The sequence below is a fragment of the Scophthalmus maximus genome, chromosome 12, assembly GCF_022379125.1.
Source record: "Scophthalmus maximus strain ysfricsl-2021 chromosome 12, ASM2237912v1, whole genome shotgun sequence".
In the NCBI taxonomy this organism is placed as follows: Eukaryota; Metazoa; Chordata; class Actinopteri; order Pleuronectiformes; family Scophthalmidae; genus Scophthalmus; species Scophthalmus maximus.
In genome coordinates, this window is record NC_061526.1 from 23,817,501 (window position 1) to 23,832,500 (window position 15,000).

Genomic DNA, 15,000 nt, shown 5'->3' on the forward strand with positions numbered 1-15,000 from the left:
TTCCCGGCCGCCTCCTGCTTTATTACCCAGGAGCAGATATGTTTTTTTCCAATATGATTTCTCAGACTGTCCTTCTTCGTCTCTCCTCCTCCTCCTCCTCCCTCTCTCTCTGTGTCCAGATTAGAAATCTGACTTCCAGCAGATGAATGAATGGTTCTGAACAGATGGGTGGCCTAGTTTCATCCTCCCTCCTCCCTCCTATTGATCCCTCCGTCCCTCTATCAATAACCCATCATCCGTCCATCAGTCTCCATAAAACAGACCGAGGAGGAGGAGGAGGAGGAAGAGGAAGAAGAGGAGGAGCAAGAGGGGGAAGAAGAGGAGGAGGTGCAGGACGAGGAGGAAGACGAGGAGGAGGAGGACGAGGACGAGGAGGAGGACCAGGATGACCAGGAGGAGGAGGACGAGGAGGAGGAGGAGGATGAAGAGGATGAGGAGGAGGAGGATGAGGATGAAGAGGATGAGGAGGAGGAGGACCAGGATGACCAGGAGGAGGAGGATGAGGAGGAGGAGGAGGAAGAAGAGGAGGAGGAGGAGGAGGATGAGGATGAAGAGGATGAGGAGGAGGAGCAGCAGGAGGAAGAGGAGGAGGGTGAAGGGCTCGGCAGGAGGTTCTTCCTGTTTGTGGTGGACACAGTGGATGAATCGAACCGGTGGTGAACATTTGCAGTTGCAGATTATTTCAAGTGCCGTCGGAGCGTGAAGCGTGAACTCGCCCCTCGCTGCTTCGCTGCTTCGCTGCTTCGCTGCTTCTGAACTCTGCATTATTCAAAGAAGTTTCCCCCAGAAACTCCTCAGTGACCTGCAATGTCACAGCTAGAAGAACCTGAAGGTCCATGTCCAAAAAGCCTTGTTCCGTTTCAGGGTTTGTGCAGCGTCCGACGTCTGCCGGGTCCCAGAGTCGAACCTCAGACTCTTTCATCAACCGCTCGGGTGGAAACTCCTCCACACGCAAACATTCTCCTTTTAAAACAGAAAAGAAACCGACTGTTTGAGCTGCGTATCAGAAATAATCTCACATCACGTGATGAGGCTGCGTCTACACCTGGAGAGAGAAACACACACACACACACACACACACACACCAATCCTCTGTGTGTGTGTGTGTGTGTGTGTGTTGAACTCTCTCATGTAGAACCTGATGTGAATTGACACATGAAAATACCCACAATCCCCCAGGAGAGGTCTCTGAGCCCTGTGCTGAGCCGATTACCTGCCGACACACACACACACACACACACACACACACACACACACACACACACACACTTCCTTGTATGTGGTCACCATAGAAACACACCACAGTGTCATGTTGTTTGTTTTTTTCTTGAACAAACATGAAGCTAAAATATCTCAGGTTCAGCCGCCGCCATCTTGCGCCGGTGACGTCATGGAGCCGGTTTCGAGGCCCCGCCCACACACACACGCTGTCGACCAATCAGGAGTCAGCGTCATCTGTCAATCATGACGTCGCAGCCTCAGTTTTTATCTCATCAAATAACTAATGAGAAGCAAAGTGATATGACACATGAACACGTGAACAAGCCTCAGTGATAAGAACGACCTCACATGACATGGAGGGGGCGGGGCTTAGGACCTGTACTGCAGCCAGACACCAGGGGGCGATCAGGATGACTTGGCTTCATGTCGTCCATCTTTCTTTACAGTCTATGATCACAGATCTGTGACTCGCTGCACGTTCGCTGCGGTTTATGATGCGCATTTGTGTGTGTGTGTGTGTGTGTGTGTGAGTGAGTGTGTGTGAGTGTGTGTGACAGCTGGATTTCATCCAGCAGCAGGTGGTTTGACTAGAGAAGGTCAAAGCTTCACACCCACAGTAATGATTAACACACTGCTCACTGTGTGTGTGTGTGTGCCGCCCACACCTTTTGAATTTGCCATCGTCCCATGCTTTAAGATACACACACACACACACACACACACACACACACACACACACACACACACACACACACACAATCTGAATCTGAAATCAAAAAACATATTTCTTTAAATGGAAAACAAAACTTTACTTTATATCTCTTAAGGATCCAAACAGCAGAGTTTGTGGTATTGATAATATTTCGTTACGATATTTCATAATTAAAATAATGAAACCTGAATGAAAAGAGATGAAGGAATTATGAACTGTAGCAGTGTGCAGATCAGCCTGAAAATCTTTTTATAAAAAAATAACTCAGTTTTCCGCCTGCGTTGTGTTAGTCATCACGTCTGTCCACCGTGTTGCTCATAACCAGAATCATCACGTGAACATGCGGCAGCAGCACGTTCACGTTTCCAAAGGTGGAGAAATGTCAGAGTGTGTGTGTGTGTGTGTGTTTCATCACACCTTCACCTCACATCCGCGGTCCGCAGGCGAGCGCCAGACGCTCCGCAGGCCTCCCGTTAATTGGCCTTTCATCACTACGCCACGTTCCAACCTCCATGTTTAGATTCTCACATCCAACCGTTACTTCTGCTCGAGTCTGAGGAGAGAGAGAAAAGAAGAAAACACCAGCTGGAGAGCTGAGAACTCACGACTTCACATCGAACCACTTCAACGTACGGCGGCTTCATCGAGCTGCAGGGTGTGTTTGTTTCTTACTTGTTGTGTATCACAGAGGAGCAGTTTCATGTTCACGCTTCCCCATAGGGACAATAAAACATATCATATGGTATCGTTTCATATCGTATTGTACCACATTGTAAGGTATCGTATTGTACAGTAATGGATTGTATTGTATTGTACAGTATTGTATTGTACAGTATCATATTGTACAGTAATGTATTGTATTGTATTGTACAGTATTGTATTGTATATTGTGTGCTACCACATCGTATTGTACAGTATTGTATTGTACTGTATCATATTGTACAGTAATGTATTGTATTGTATTGTACAGTATTGTATTGTATATTGTGTGCTACCACATCGTATTGTACAGTATTGTATTGTACTGTATCATATTGTACAGTAATGTATTGTATTGTACAGTATTGTATTGTATTGTATTGTATATTGTGTGCTACCACATCGTATCGTAACGTATTGTTTCGTATCCTAGGCTACCACATTGCACGGTATCGTATTGTGAAATGTGCTTTGTGAGATGTTGTTTTGTGAAAGGATGTTGCGTTTTGTTGAATGTTCTGTTTTGAAAAAACCTTTTCGTGTTTTAAAGGTCGGACACTTCTAAGTTTATGCCTCCGAGTGAAGGACGGGTCGGTGAAATAAAAACAAGACAATTATGAATAAGTAAACATACTTTTTCGCTGATGGATGGATGGGGTGACGGACGCTGGCTGGGTCGCCACGGCGATGTGACGGACAGTTGAGCAGGCCGTACGAGGGGCGTGGCCTCGACGACCTGATCGCCGTCGTCTTTGTGTTTCTTCGTTGAACTTCAGAGTCACGGCGGCAAAAACTTTCTGAAATAAAATGATTAATGTTGAAGAGACGGGATGGAAACATTTCATTTGAGATAAAGTTGAATTGAACAAAAACACATGAAATGATAACTTCCATTGGTACGGTTCCCCTGACAACTGGCAACTTTTATGCAAATGTTACTGCACGCGCACACACACGCACGCACGCACGCACGCACGCACGCACACACACACACACACACACACACAGTCTTCAGCTGGTGATGGTTATGAATGACCCAGATATGAATCATAATTAAAGGAGTATTTCCCGAAATTGTCTTCCTGTAACAAGGAGAAATGGGCGAAGAGTGTGTTTGTAGTTCTGGTTTTACTCATGTTGTGGGGACTTAAATCTGTTTACACAGCCACATCACAGGGAACGAGTCTTCCTCGTGTGTGTGTGTGTGTGTGTGTGTGTGTGTGTGTGTGTAGTCCTTGAGTCCAGACAGAGAAGATAAATGAGCTGTAATTATGCTGATACAGAGATAGTCGTGGGGAAAGGAAGAAGAAGCAGGCGGAGGAGGAAGATGAGGAAGAGGAAGAGGAAGAGGAGGAGGAGGAGGAAGAGGAGGAAGAGGAAGAGGAGGAGGAGGAGGAGGAAGAGGAGGAATGGAGGGGGTGGAAGAGGAGGAAGAGGAAGAGGAGGAGGAGGAAGAGGAGGAGGAGGAAGAGGAAGAGGAGGAGGAGGAGGAAGAGGAGGAGGAGGAATGGAGGGGGTGGAAGAGGAGGAAGAGGAAGAGGAGGAGGAGGAGGAGGAAGAGGAGGAATGGAGGGGGTGGAAGAGGAGGAAGAGGAAGAGGAGGAGGAGGAAGAGGAGGAGGAGGAAGAAGAGGAAGAGGAGGAGGAGGAGGAGGAGGAGGAGAAGAGCAGTTTATTAGCAGGTTTTTAAATTGAATCTAAACACGTTTAACTGGTGAAATGATATTTCCCTGTTCAACGTTCCAGCTGCGGATGAAGCCGGTAGTTGTTTATTTTAACTTGATATCTCTGGTACATTTGAGCTGATGCATCGCCGGAGGGTCGAGACGAGGCCGGAGCACAAAGACCAACGTGCGGAAGATCGCAGACGGAGATCAGTTGCAGAGTTTCAGTCTTGAATTAAGGTTTTGTTTCTTTCTTCAGCTGCTCAACTCAGCATGAGAAGGAGTTCTAGTCGAACCAGGGAGTTCTGGAGGTTGGTTCCTCAGCTCCTTGTCTCTGATCCCTCACACAGGAGCTGATTCTGACTCCATCAGTGAGTCCCAGAATTCATTCCTGTGCGTTTTAGTGTCAAGTCGAGTTCAGTTCCTGTGTTTCACTTCCGGATTTACGTTAGTTCAGTTCATTCATCACGAATTCTGCAATTTACTTCCTGACCTCAGTTCCCACGTTCGGTTCCCAGATTTGCTTTCTGAGTTCATTCCCCAAGTTTCTTTTCTAATTTTTGTTCCCTGACTTTGTTTCCAGAGTTACGTCCCTGCGATTAGTTCTGTAGTTCAGAAGAATGGTTCAAAAAAGAAAAGTCAAAAACATCTTGACTTCTCCAGCCAGGATCGCCCTCTCTCGGCCCCCCGGTCCCCCGGCCCCTCTGGCCACTCGGCCCCCCGGTCCCTCGCCCCCCCGGTCCCTCGGCCCTCAGCCCCTCGGTCCCTTCGGCCCACGGCCCCTCGGTCCCTCAACCCCCCGGTCTCTTGGCCCCTCGGTCCCTCAACCCCCCGGTCTCTTGGCCCCTCGGTCCCCCGGCCCCTCGACCCCCCGGTCTCTTGGCCCCTCGGCCCCCCGGCCCCTCGGTCCCTCGTCCCCTCGTCCCCTCGGCCCCCCCGTCTCTTGGCCCCTCGTCCCCTCGTCCCCTCGTCCCCTCGGCCCCCCCGTCTCTTGGCCCCTCGTCCCCTCGGTCCCTCGGCCCCTCGGCCCCTCGGTCCCCCAGCCCCTCGGCCCCCCCGTCTCTTGGCCCCTCGGTCCCTCGGCCCCTCGGCCCCCCCGTCTCTTGGCCCCTCGACCCCCCGGTCTCTTGGCCCCTCGGTCCCTCGGTCCCTCGGCCCCTCGGTCCCTCGGCCCCTCGGCCCCCCCGTCTCTTGGCCCCTCGACCCCCCGGTCTCTTGGCCCCTCGGTCCCTCGGTCCCTCGGCCCCTCGGCCCCCCCGTCTCTTGGCCCCTCGACCCCCCGGTCTCTTGGCCCCTCGGTCCCTCGGTCCCTCGGCCCCTCGTCCCCTCGTCCCCTCGGCCCCTCGGTCCCTCGGCCCATCGGTCCCCGGCCCCCCGGCCCCTCGTCCGTGTGGCGGCGGCAGTCGAGTTTGCTCTGATTGGTCGGTTCCCTGTGGCGCGGCTCTTTGAGGCAGGTCAGCGTGTTCGTCACTGGCCTCAGCAGGACGGTCGCAGGCCGAGCTGTGATAACACACAGAGAGAGAAGAGCGTCGTCCGATCTGGTCGAGTCAGAGGAGGATGAAAGAGAAAGCGCTGCCGTGGTTACGGCCCCCCGCGTGGAGGAGGAGAAGAATGGGAGGTCGGAGGGAAGCGAGCCGCGGGCGGAGGAGCTTCATAACGCTGCACACAGAAGAGAGAGTGAGATTCATATCAAATATGATCGGACGGAGCGTCGGACCGTCATCTGTCAGTCACAAGAAACATCAAGCTGTCTCAGTCTTAATATCTCTTGGACTGTTTTTGAGTATTTAAGAAGGGGTGAGGAGAGGAAGTGGAAAGAAGAAGGGAAGGAAGGAGGTGGAGAGGAAAGAGGGAGGAGGAGGAAGAGGAGGAGGAGGAAGAGGAGCTGGTGAGAAAGACAGATAGAGGAGAGAGGGAAGGAGAAGAGAGGAGAAGAGAGGAGGTGGGGAAGAACGAAACAAAGACAAGGAAGGAAGAAGATGTGGAGGTGAGGACAGAGGGAAGGAAATGAACAAGGGAGTGAAGAAGAGAAGAGGAGAAAATAAAGAGACGGAATGAAAGTGATCCTTTGTGTCACAGATGAAAGCAGAATAATTCAGTTTCACTGGAGTCAAGGTGAACTTGTAAATTGTGTTGTAATTCCCAATTACACACAGAGACACACACACACACACACACACACACACACAGAGACACACACACACACACACACACACACACACACACACACACACACACACACACACACACACACACACAGACAATGAAGATAAATCCACAGAGAGAGAAAAGACAAGACAGAAGATGAAGTATGTATTCAGTGAAGATGCAGTAACTCTGTGTGTGTGTGTGTGTGTGTGTGTGTCTGTGTGTGTGTGTGTGTGTGTGTCTGTGTGTGTGTGTGTGTGTGTGTGTGTGTGTGTCTCTGTGTGTGTGTGTGTCTCTGTGTGTGTGTGTCTCTGTGTGTGTGTGTGTGTGTGTGTGTGTGTGTGTCTCTGTGTGTGTGTGTGTGTGTGTGTGTGTGTGTGTTTCTCTGTGTGTGTGTGTGTGTGTGTGTGTGTGTGTGTGTGTGTGTGTTTCTCTGTGTGTGTGTGTGTGTGTGTGTGTGTGTGTGTGTGTGTGTCTCCAATAGTAAGAACTCGGCTGATTTCATTTCGTTCTCTCTGCAGGTTTTAAAACATCACGTTAATTCTCGAGGTGCAGGAGAGAAACAAAGGGAAGGAGGAGGCTGCAGGAAGGGAGGGAAAGGTGGAGGAGGAATAGCAGCAAGAGAACAAGGGATGGGGGGAAAAGAGAGTAAAGGAAGAGGAGAAGGAAGGAGAAGAGGGAGGAGGAGGATCACCAGGGTGAGAACTGTGTATTTTCGTTAAAAAATAACAGGCTGAGCGTTATCAAGGCCACGCGGCGCTAAACATCTGCTGCTGTCAGGCAACGCCACTCTGTCGCAGGACGTCTCCAGGAAGTCTCCAGGACGTCTCCAGGAAGTCTCCAGGACATCTCCAGGAAGTCTCCAGGACGTCTCCAGGAAGTCTCCGAACGTCTCCAGGAAGTCTCCAGGACGTCTCCAGGAAGTCTGCAGGAAGTCTCCGAACGTCTCCAGGACGTCTCCAGGACGTCTCCAGGACGTCTCCAGGAAGTCTCCAGGACGTCTCCAGGACGTCAGGCGGGCGACAGTCTCAGCGGGGAAGCGCTTGTGTCTGATCAAGTTCAGTTGTAAATCACACGACCGTGTTCAATTCAACTGAGATGAACTGAGATTCAGTGTTCACGACAGATACGACAGATAATATCTTCATTTAAAATAAATAAATATATTTTATTTTTTTTTCGAGGTTGTTGGACTCATGAAGAGACGATGGTTTGGGTCGGCATGACAACAGCTGACAAGGGCTCGATATACTGAGCAGATGTCTGGCTCGTTACACAGATCAACAAGTGGTCAGTGCATGTGACCTGCCTATCACCGGTCGTCATCACACAGACACAATGCTCTGTCACCGTCTGTCCCTTCTGTCCACGTTGAATCGTCCCAGACTCGATCACGGGCTTCATTAGAGGTTTGTGACGAGGCAGTGACTGTAAAAGCGTGTGAATGGGAAGATGCTCAGTATTCACGGTGAGGAAGGGAAATCATCTGCGGCGGGAACTGAGCTTTTATTGACTTTTCATTTCGAGGGCCCCCGAAGTCTGACGGACTGTTTTCAGGCAGAATTTAATTTACTCGCACAAAGTGAGTGATTTCCTGAGGAGGAAAAGAAGGAAGATGATATTGAGAGTCGGCGGCGTTACATCAGATTCACTCTGCTCCGCTGAGGATTTCTATGATCTCGCCAGAATGTAGAACCAGCGCAGGCCCGCTCCGCTCTCGCTTCACTTATTCATGCCACTGCATCCGTTTCATTTGAGGGTTTCATGTCACTTTTCCGCGTTAAATTGTCGAGTTGGGTTCCTACATTATCTTTTTCCAACCCGGAGCGATGTGTCGTTCCGATCCAGGGAGCGCTGCGTCTCATTGCCTCGTCTGTCGGTTGCGTCATATCTCCTCATTGTTGAGGCACAAATCTACTGTTTGTCCAGTTTGAAGTCACACTTTTGTTCAATAAACTTCCCGGACCTTGGTTGTTTTTGTGAAGGATTTCAGTCGTGGGACGTCTGGAGCTCACGTCATCGCGTCATCACGTCATCACGTCATCGCGTCATCACGTCATCACGTCATCACGTCATCGCGTCATCACGTCATCACGTCATCACGTCAAACGTCATCACGTCATCACGTCAAACGTCATCACGTCATCACGTCAAACGTCATCACGTCATCGCGTCATCGCGTCATCACGTCATCGCGTCATCACGTCAAACGTCATCACGTCATCGTGTCATCATGTCATCGCGTCATCACGTCATCACGTCATCACGTCAAACGTCATCACGTCAAACGTCATCACGTCATCACGTCATCACGTCATCACGTCATCACGTCAAACGTCATCACGTCATCACGTCATCACGTCAAACATCATCACGTCATCACGTCATCACGTCAAACGTCATCACGTCATCGTGTCATCATGTCATCGCGTCATCACGTCATCACGTCATCACGTCAAACGTCATCACGTCAAACGTCAAACGTCATCACGTCATCACGTCATCACGTCATCACGTCATCACGTCAAACGTCATCACGTCATCACGTCATCACGTCATCACGTCAAACATCATCACGTCATCACGTCATCACGTCAAACATCATCATGTCATCATGTCATCACGTCAAACGTCAAACGTCAAACGTCATCACGTCATCACGTCAAACGTCATCACGTCATCACGTCATCACGTCAAACATCATCACGTCATCACGTCATCACGTCAAACATCATCACGTCATCACGTCATCGCGTCATCGCGTCATCGCGTCATCGCGTCATCACGTCATCACGTCAAACGTCAAACATCATCGCGTCATCGCGTCATCGCGTCATCGCGTCATCACGTCATCACGTCATCACGTCATCACGTCAAACGTCATCACGTCATCACGTCAAACGTCATCACGTCAAACGTCATCACGTCATCACGTCATCACGTCATCGCGTCATCACGTCATCGCGTCATCGCGTCATCACGTCATCACGTCATCACGTCATCACGTCATCACGTCAAACGTCATCACGTCATCACGTCATCACGTCAAACGTCATCACGTCAAACGTCAAACGTCATCACGTCATCACGTCATCACGTCATCACGTCATCGCGTCATCGCGTCATCACGTCATCACGTCATCACGTCATCACGTCATCACGTCATCACGTCAAACGTCATCACGTCATCACGTCATCACGTCAAACGTCATCACGTCATCACGTCAAACATCATCATGTCATCATGTCATCATGTCATCATGTCATCATGTCATCACGTCAAACGTCATCACGTCATCACGTCATCACGTCATCACGTCATCATGTCATCACGTCAAACGTCATCACGTCATCACGTCATCACGTCATCACGTCATCACGTCAAACGTCATCACGTCATCACGTCATCACGTCATCACGTCATCGCGTCATCGCGTCATCACGTCATCGCGTCATCACATCATCACGTCATCACGTCATCACGTCATCACGTCATCTCCACAGAGACTTCCTGTTTCGCCCAAACAGCGTCGGAGAATCAGATTTTGAACGTGACGCTGCTTCATTCATGTTTTGACTGAGTGTGTGTGAGTGAGCACACACCCGCTCACAAAATCAGAACGTTTGTATACGTTTTGTCCGAGGACATAAAAAACTTATCCTCAAACCGTGGAGTTTTATTCTGCTGTGAATCCTTTCGTCACCGTTGAGCCAATTCGCATTTTCTCCACCTGAAGCAGAAAACCGCCTCATTTGTATTTCACCCTGAACTCGAACCAATCGCGTCCTCACTGCCCCCCAGCGAGCCAATCGGTTCCGCTGTCCGAGCCTTAGTCATGCGATCAATGAGCTGTCAGCCAATCACGTCCAGCGCTGCAGGCGCCGGCACGGGGTTGGACGCGTTCTGCGTCTGATACGTGTCCACGACGGTTTGTTTTAATTCCACAACACCGGCGAAGCCAATCGGCCGCCTGCGTCGACGTGGGGGGAGGATCTGTCACCGACTGTCGGGTGAAACAGGAAACAAACTTCGAGTGTGACAGTCGTGTGTTTCTGTCGACCTCTCGTCCATCGGCCACTAGAGGGCGACTGATGAGAAAACGTAGCTATGTTACGTAAGAAGGAGAGTCACAAAAACACTCATGACCGCACCGTCATATTCCCACAATGAGGGTTCACACACAGTCAGTGCGAAGACGCAACGTTCACGTCCCTCGAGGTTCGAGGTTCTCACCATCTTTCTGACGTTCTCCTCCGAAGGAGACCGGGTAGCATTTAAAAAGAAATGAACGTTGGATGAGGTCGGTACTAACGCGCACGTTCAGACTGTTTTGTTTGTTTTTCTTCCTTCACACCTTCAAGATGTCAACGGTGCTCCGTTTGTGAGCAGAGTGAGACCTCGCTGCGTATTAAAGAATAAACCGACGGAGGAGATGATAATTAGAACAAATTAGGAACATCTGCGCTCAGGAAACACACACACACGTGTGGATTGTTGGTCCAGCCCTCCGGTGTGTGTGTGTGTGTGTGTGTGTGTGTGTGTGTGTGTGTGTGTTTTTCATCTGCAGCATCTGTTTTCTTTCTGTCTTCAGGGCACTAACATCTCTCTGTCTCTTCCTCTGTTCCCTCCCTCGTTCCCTTCTTCTGTCACACTCCTCGTTCTCTCTGAACTCACTTCTCACTCACACACACACACACACACACAGACACACAGACACACACACACACACACACACACACACACACACACACACACACACACAGAGACACACACACACACACACACACACACACACACACACACACACAGAGACACACACACACACACAGACACACACACACAGACACACACACACACACAGAGACACACACACACACACACACACACACACACACAGAGACACTCACACACACACACACACACTCGCAGAGTGAGCAGTCTGCCAGGCTGTGATTAGAGAGGAAGGATGGAGGGGATGAAATGAAAAGAGAGGAGAAGACACACAGATGCTTTGAGCAACAAATGCAGCTGATAGACTGCTCTGTGTGTGTGTGTGTGTGTCTGTGTGTGTGTGTGTCTGTGTGTGTGTGTGTGTGTCTGTGTGTGTGTGTGTGTGTCTGTGTGTGTCTCTGTGTGTGTGTGTGTGTCTGTGTGTGTGTGTCTGTGTGTGTGTGTGAGTGTCTGTGTGTGTGTGTGTGTCTGTGTGTGTGTGTGAGTGTGAGTGTCTCTGTGTGTGTGTGTGTGTGTGTGTGAGTGTCTCTGTGTGTGTGTGTCTCTGTGTGTGTGTGTGTGTGTGTGTGTGTGTGTGTGTGTGTGTGTGTCTGTGTGTGTGTGTGTGTGTGTGTGTGTGTGTGTCTCTGTGTGTGTGTGTGTGTGTGTGTGTGTGTGTGTGAGTGTGTGTGTGTGTGTGTCTCTGTGTGTGTCTGTGTGTGTGTGTGTGTGTGTGTGTGTGTGTGTGTCTCTGTGTGTGTGTGTGTGTGTGTGTGTGTGTGTGTGAGTGTCTCTGTGTGTGTGTGTCTCTGTGTGTGTGTGTGTGTGTGTGTGTGTGTGTGTGTCTGTGTGTGTGTGTGTGTGTGTGTGTGTGTGTGTGTGTGTCTCTGTGTGTGTGTGTGAGTGTGTGTGTGTGTGTCTGTGTGTGTCTCTGTGTGTGTGTGTGTGTCTGTGTGTGTCTCTGTGTGTGTGTGTGTGTGTGTGTGTGAGTGTGTGTGTGTGTTCTCACTTATACAAGCTCACTTTCCAGCAACATTTAAATAATTCATTTCCCGTTGTGTTTCCTCTGCTTCTTTACTCACGGACAGAGAGACTTGACACGTCTGTGGGGTTGATTGATTTCTCTTGGCCGGAGGGAAAACGTCCTCTTCTCTTCTTCTCTTCTTTACTCTTTTGTCTACTTCCTGGAGTTGGGAGACAAATAAAAGAATCTCCTCCTCTTGGTCGCCCTCCACCTTTCGACATCACAAACGTAATGTTGGAGTAAAAATCTTTTGGAAATCTTCATTGACTCTTGACAGAGAAATAACGTCTTCAACTGTGTCCTGGAAAAACAAGGCCACGCTGAAGAGCCTGTGTTCTCTGTACCGACCAGCAGGGGGCGACTCCCCTTGTCATTTGATCCACAACGTCAGTAAAACATTTTCCTGAGGCGTTTATGGTTCAATCTGTAGTTTCAAGTCTTGTTCAACACATGATGTTCATTTTGTACATTCTGGTTCATCTACAGTCAAACGGACGTGACTGAGCTGGTACCGTCCAATCGGTGCAGGTGGACGAGTTCACAGTCAGGCCACACCCCCAATTCTACGTCCAATATGGTACGGAAGGTCAGGGTTCGATTCCCAGTCAGGACATGGCTAAAGCGTGGGTCCTCCGGCAAGGCCCTGAATGCCACCTGCCTCCTCGGACATCTGTGAAAAAATGGTTCAGGGTCAGCAAGAAGACTGTGATATGATATAAAACAATGAAATATGTCAAATGATGAGTGGTGGATTTGATCCCGATGAGCTGAAGCGGTACGTTGTTAGTTGTTTTCCCCTGTTGCAGAAGCTTTAATGATAATTATCGTTGTGTCCTCACGGAAGATGGTTCTTTTCTCTGCTTTTCTCCGGGACACTTGAAGTCTCACGGCTCCGCAGCAATAACGTCAGGAAATAACTGTGTTTTATTGAGTCGCTCCTGGAAAATAATCCCACAGAGTTTTTATTTCATAGGGTTTTTCATAACCTGTAAGATTTCATTAGATTTCATGGAAACCAGCTATGAAGCAATAAACTATATGAATTGTTTCTTTGTGTTGTGTTTTACTGGAGAGTCACAGGAGCTTGTTTCACATAAAGAAGAACAAAACTTGGCTGTAGGTTTGTCTGTTGCGTCTGACGTCTGTCAGCAGGATTTACTCACAATCTACTGAAACAATTTCCGTGAGATTTCGTTTGCGGCATGAGGAGTCATTCATTCAAATTTGGACCAGATCCGGATAAAGCGTCAGAGTTTAATCCTTCTTTTACAAGGCGAGAGGTCCACGTCACAGGAACACGACCTCCGAGCTCTCTTCTAAAAATCTAGAATTAAGGATCGGAATCAAGTTTAAAGCACAAACCTCCAGCACCAGTCGCCTCATTAAACCACAGTTTGATCACTGTACGTTCTATCTCACAATGTTAAAGAAAGGGATTCAAATAAAGATTCTGGCTCCGTACCTGTGTCCAGGTCCACGTTCCGTCCTTCCACCAAGTTTACATTGGAGTATTTTTTGGGGTAAACCTGCTGTCAATCAAACAAACAGACATCCCAATCATCAGCAGGGCCGTGAGGTAACCGTAGCAACAGCACCGATGCTACGCCAGAGGGTCTCAGCATCGGAGACTTCATAAAGTAAAAAAGACATCGATGGGGCAACATAAAGCTTTGAGGGATGTGAACAGGAACCACTGAGTTACACTGAGCGACAACGACGACATTACTGAGAGGCTGTTGTTTCAAAAAAACATCTTTGAAATGAAGCGATGGATGAACAGATAAATATCACTGTGACACTAGAGAAGACCTAAAAACGTAATGATTCTCAGGAGTTATATTTATCACAAGAGCCCAATGTATCGATTTCTTCTAGTTTCTGCTTCGTTACACAGATCAACAAGTGGTCAGTGCATGATGTCCCGAAAATCGGCCTATCTCCGGTCTCTGTGGGCGTGTTCATCTCTCAGAATAACGTCTTCACCAACAGACAGGAGCGCTCCGTCTCTGTACATCGAGGACAAAGGACCAACGACCTTACGCCCACATGGACAGCTCCTCGCTTTCTGCTGAAACCTGAAGCTGAATGTTCCCGGACGAGAGAAGATGAAGAAGGAGAGACAGATGTCCGAGCAGCTGCGGCCTCAGACGCACTGACGGAACAAGATGGAGGCACTTATTCAGCGCGACGGCTCAAGAGCCGCTGCCGTTTCCTCGTCATTTCGAGCATCATCAAACTGTTCCATGTTTATTGGGAATGAACGAAGAGGAAACAAACTCCAGAACGTTTCCAACCGTCCAGACGCCGGTTTAGGTAGAAAGCGTTTTAAATGCAAATATGTTTTTTTGGGGGGGTTTATTTTAATCATCTTTAAATCTTCATCACTTCGTCCTGTGACATTTGTTTTTGAATAAAGGAGAAAGTGAGACATCACTCCCTCTCCGACAGGCTGTTTGTGGCTCGGTCTGTGAGCGATGTGACATTTTGAAATCCTCCTCCCATCGGTTCTGCACGGCTGGAAGCTTTAATAGAAACACGCTGCGTGTTTCTGTTCTATCACAACAAGATAAAACATTTCATTTATGACTCAGGTCTTTATTAAAGAAACTAAAACAACAACCAACCAACCGACCGACCAGCCGCAGGAGGAAGAAGAAGAGGAGAAACAGACAAACGGCTGAAAACAGGAGAGGAAAACATGGAAAACACCGAATGAAAGAATTGTCCAGCGCCCCCTAATGGTGAGCGACGGCTGCGGCCACAACATGATAAGAGATCGCGACGTCGTCGGTTGTACAGTCGTATATTTCCTTTTTAACGGC

At 49.1% G+C, this 15,000-nt stretch overlaps 1 protein-coding gene across 3 annotated transcripts in view; it reads right to left on the reverse strand.

Annotated features, from left to right (window-relative positions):
- Positions 1-559: 559 nt before the first annotated feature.
- The window catches only part of LOC118287206 (thyrotropin-releasing hormone-degrading ectoenzyme-like), a 132,159-nt gene continuing 117,718 nt past the window's right edge, over positions 560-15,000 (reverse strand). The window contains exons 20-22 of one of the 3 annotated variants that reach the window (XR_007031929.1): positions 3,267-3,429; positions 2,351-2,486; positions 560-963 (exon numbers count right to left, since the gene is read on the reverse strand). Coding sequence is in view for 1 of the 3 variants with exons in the window: in XM_047336445.1 (XP_047192401.1) it covers positions 2,458-2,486; positions 3,267-3,429 (192 nt within the window). In the remaining 2 variants the exon portion in view is untranslated. Of the gene's footprint in view, positions 964-2,056; positions 2,487-3,266; positions 3,430-15,000 lie in introns of those variants that run through there. The other 2 variants (XR_007031930.1, XM_047336445.1) reach the window with 2 other exon arrangements.